This window comes from Martes martes (genome assembly GCF_963455335.1).
Source record: "Martes martes genome assembly, chromosome: Y".
Lineage (NCBI taxonomy): Eukaryota > Metazoa > Chordata > Mammalia > Carnivora > Mustelidae > Martes > Martes martes.
Genome location: NC_137907.1, coordinates 16851897 through 16855967, shown reverse-complemented (window position 1 = coordinate 16855967; position 4071 = coordinate 16851897). Strand labels below are relative to the sequence as shown.

Genomic DNA, 4071 nt, shown 5'->3' with positions numbered 1-4071 from the left:
AGTGGCTTTTAAGGGTCTTATCTAATACCTGACTTTGGTTCCCAGCGAGTCAAATTTTCTCGTATACATGATTAGGAAAAGAGTTTCTGGAAACATTTCCTTGGGAGTGTTATTCATACTACTTTGTGTCTCAAAACCATCTCAAGTAGGAGTTTTTGAATCTTTGGTCGTTTTTCTTTCATTTGCCATTTATTGGTTCAAAGTACGGCATTTATAACAGTTCAAAAAACAGTTCAAAAAGTGGAGTCAGTAGTATTCAGTCCGGTGCCATTTTGAAAACTGCTTTTTATGTAAATCTGAGAGATGTAACTTAAAGCAGCAAAATTCAAAAACATCTTTTGCAAAAAAATGCTCCCTTTAAAATGTAGAGTTTGATTTTTTAAATTAAATGTTCATCTTTAAGAGATGAGATTCAACAGGGGCTTGTTAGCAATCACTTTCATATTTAGAAAAATAAGGAACAGAAAAGAAAAAGAACTTCCTTGCTGTTAGCCTAAAATCCGTACAACTTCAACTCGACATTTGATTTGGGTGCTCACAGAAATTATAACGATGAAAAAAAATATACATGTTACCGTGAGGAAACTTTCTTAAAATTAAGAACCAGTTTCAGGAGAAGCCGGTTGAGGAGACAAAGAGGGCCGGGGTGGGGCGAAGGCCCTCGGCCGGCTCGAAAGCTGAGTCACAGGAATCGCACCCCTGCAGTGGGCGAGGCCCTCCAGCGCGGCCACCGCACCCTCGCTCGGGGATGTGCGCACCAGACAAAGCCGGCTTCGCAGTGAGGGAATGCCTGTCCCCCTAGGCACCGGCCAAACCCTCAGTTACCCTGCCCGGTCCCCAAGAGCAGGTCTGCGCGGCTGTGGCAAAAATCCATTATGATAAAATAGACAGGAGGCGGGGGAAATGCATGATGCAGGAAGTGCGGGGGGGGAGGGGGCTTTGGCTCCTTGTAATTTTCCGCCGTCGTGGCGGTTAGGGTGCACCGGTGCACGCCGGGCGGGGGTCCCCCAAACGCCAGGCCGGCCCCCGGACCGGGCGGAGATCAGGCGCGAAGGAGTTAAGCGGGCCCGCGGGTGACGTCACCTCATTTACATACGAGCGCGCATAAAGCAGCGCGCGGCGCGCCCCGCCCGGCATTCGGCGGCGGCAACTGAGCAGACCGGTCTTTCCTCGCTCGTGCACCTCGCTCCGGTGAGCCCCGGGGCCCCTGCCTCCTGCCCTCGGTCCTTTCGCGCCCGGCGCCCGCGCTCGCCCCTCGGCGCCCGTCTCCCTGCGGAGGCGTCCCTACAGCGCAGCCCAGAGGGTCCTCCCGGGAAGCCTGCCTTGGGGCCTAGGGAATGCCAGACCCTTCCAGAAGCTGGGGTACGGGGTCGGGAACTTGGTGATTTAAAGACCACCCCCCCCCCCCAAATCGGGCGTTTGGCCGTGCAGCTCCGGGGAGCGTTTTTCTTCTCCTACCCACTGCCCCCCCCCGCCCCGCCCGGGCGTTCTGCACTGCCTCTTAGCCGGTGATGAATCTGGAACAGAAAAATCCTTTGTTCTAACTCCCACCCCCCCCCCCCCCCAAGCCCGGAGCTTTGACAATTAACGTTTTTCCTGTAGTCTCTGATGGCTTCTTAGACTCCGTCTGTCCAGATTTAGGGTGGCTGGGCTATAATGGCGGGGAGGAGGAACATCCAACCCTTCTTGCAGGGGTTGCCGAATTGCCCCTAAACGCAGATGAGGACTGGTGTTCGGGGTGTGGGTCCGCTTTGTGCGCGGCCGGCTGCATTGTTGAGCGTGAGCGAGGCGGCGGTAGGGCGGTGGTCGGGGTGCCGGCTGCATCTGCCGCCTTTGTGAGCAGAGAAAAGCAGCATGGGCCCGCATCTCTGGGGGAGACTTGTGCAGCCTCGGCTTCATTTTTTAAAGAATTTCTACTCGATCCCAACCCCCCCCCGCCAAATCCCCCGCCATTTGACATGGTTTCACTCTTCCAGCCAGATTTTAATTTTCGGACATTGTAACAGACACCCATGGTAGTCAGTCTCATTATTCCGAAAGATTCGCCTCCTAATGAGAGGGCGATCTTCCCAGTTTGGCCCCCCGCATTTGGAAATAATGAAGAGGGGTTTTTTTGTGTGTATAGCAGGAGGACGAGCTGTAGCCTTCAATGAAAGCGGAAGGAGGGAGAGGTGGGGTTTCAGGCGGGGGATGCGAGGGCAAAAGCGCATTTCTGAGCCGGGGGAGACAAGGGTGGATCGCTCGCTCGATCTCAACCTCTCTCTTGGCTTTGTATATGCAGCTTCCTCTGCAACCATGTCTGACAAACCCGATATGGCGGAGATTGAGAAATTCGATAAGTCGAAATTGAAGAAGACAGAAACACAAGAGAAAAATCCACTGCCTTCAAAAGAAAGTAAGCCCCCCCCCCCCACCCTCCCCCAGACCCTGGAGAAAAATGTTGGGCTGGAGGGAGGATGGGAGTGGCTGGGAGAAGGACCGCGACTGGGAAGGGAGGGGAGTGGGGGGTGGGGAACCAGGGAGTGCGGGGGAGGAGCTGACAGTTTTTATGATGAATGTGGCCTGGAAAGGTTAATTAAGAATTGTTTTGCAGCCAACAAACAACAGGGCTTTAATAATGATGGGATGCTTGGTATACTATATTAATATGCACTATTATGCCATTTTATCTGTTAAAATGGTTTTTTAATGGTACTATTTTCCCGATGGGATGACTTGATACTTGGATTTTTAAGATATGGGAAGATACCTGTAAATAAAAAGTACGATAATCTTACACTTCAGCACTAGGCTGTACTGAGTCTGCCTAATGAGCTCCTTCCATCTCTTTTTTCTTTTTTTCCTGTCACAGCGATTGAACAGGAGAAGCAAGCAGGAGAATCGTAATGAGGCGGGTGCCGCCAATATGCACTGTACATTCCACAAGCATTGCCTTCTTATTTTACTTCTTTTAGCTGTTTAACTTTGTAAGATGCAAAGATGTTGGATCAAGTTTAAATGACTGTGCTGCCCTTATTCTTATCAAAGAATATGAACTACTGACTGGGAAGTCAAGCCTCCTATACATCGGCAGGGGAAGGAAGAAGCTGGGTGGGCACAACTAGTAAAAGCTAAGTTGGACCAAGGTGTCTTGCGGGCGGTAAAATGCAGTTTAGTCAGAATGCCATTTTTTTCTTTGAATGATTTTAAGTATTGGAATGCACAATTTTTTAATATGCAAATAAAAAGTTTAAAATGTGGTATGTTTGGAAAGAGTGGCTTATTCTCACCTGAAATCCATGCAAGAGAACCTACCTCTTGGTCTCATTGGGTAAAAATAAGTGACAAACATCGATGATTTGGGAATATCCTGTTACAGCATAAAAATGGGTTTACTCAGATACATAAAATACATCCTACAGATTAGTTGAGAGATCATTTTCTTCAGCTGACTGAACTCCCATGAGCAGTATCAAAGTTTTATCAAGAATATACTTGGAGGGAGCCTGGGTGGCTTACTTGGTTAATTGACTGCTTCTGCTCAGGTCATGATCTTGGAGTCTCAGTCCTATATCAGGCTCCTAGCTTAGGGGAGAGTCTGCTTCTCTCTCTGACCCTTCCCCCTTTCATGCTCTTTCTCATTCTCTCTCAAAGTCTTTAAAAAATATAAGTACTTCCAATCTTAAAACTTTTGATAAGATAATTGAATTTATATAATCAAAAGGCAGCTTTTATAGCATATTTCTGGTATCAAACAACTTGGTTACTTAATCAGTTGCTGGCATTGGCATACATAGAATTCAAGCAATCTTTTAAGATGAAAAATGAGCAAAATTGCATTTTTTTTTTTTAAGATTTTATTTATTTATTTGACTGACAGATCACAAGTAGGCAGAGAGGCAGGCAGAGAGAGAGGGCGAAGCAGGCTCCCCGCTGAGCAGAGAGCCTGATGTGGGACTCAATCCCAGGACCCCGAGATTACGACCTGAGCCGAAGGCAGTGGCTTAATCCACTGAGCCACCCAGGCGTCCCCAAAATTGCATTCTTTACAATTGCTTTACAAAGAAATTTGGCATTTGTGATTCAGCATTA

The 4071-nt window shown here is 48.3% G+C and overlaps 1 protein-coding gene across 1 annotated transcript; it reads left to right on the top strand.

The window, feature by feature from the left end:
* The first annotated feature begins 1132 nt into the window (after window positions 1-1132).
* LOC308337767 (thymosin beta-4) lies at window positions 1133-3239 on the top strand. Its single transcript, XM_080795964.1, has 3 exons — window positions 1133-1191; window positions 2282-2395; window positions 2852-3239. The coding sequence occupies exons 2-3, from the start codon at window positions 2296-2298 to the stop codon at window positions 2884-2886; spliced, it is 135 nt and encodes a 44-aa protein (XP_080652090.1). The 5' UTR covers window positions 1133-1191; window positions 2282-2295; the 3' UTR covers window positions 2887-3239.
* The last annotated feature ends 832 nt before the right edge of the window (window positions 3240-4071 follow it).

Coding starts and splice junctions, on each gene's coding strand:
- LOC308337767 (XM_080795964.1), top strand. CDS start 2,296: ATGTCTGACAAACCCGATATGGCGGAGATTGAGAAATTCGATAAGTCG. Junction 2,396..2,851: donor TCCACTGCCTTCAAAAGAAA/GTAAGCCCCCCC, acceptor TTCCTGTCACAG/CGATTGAACAGGAGAAGCAA.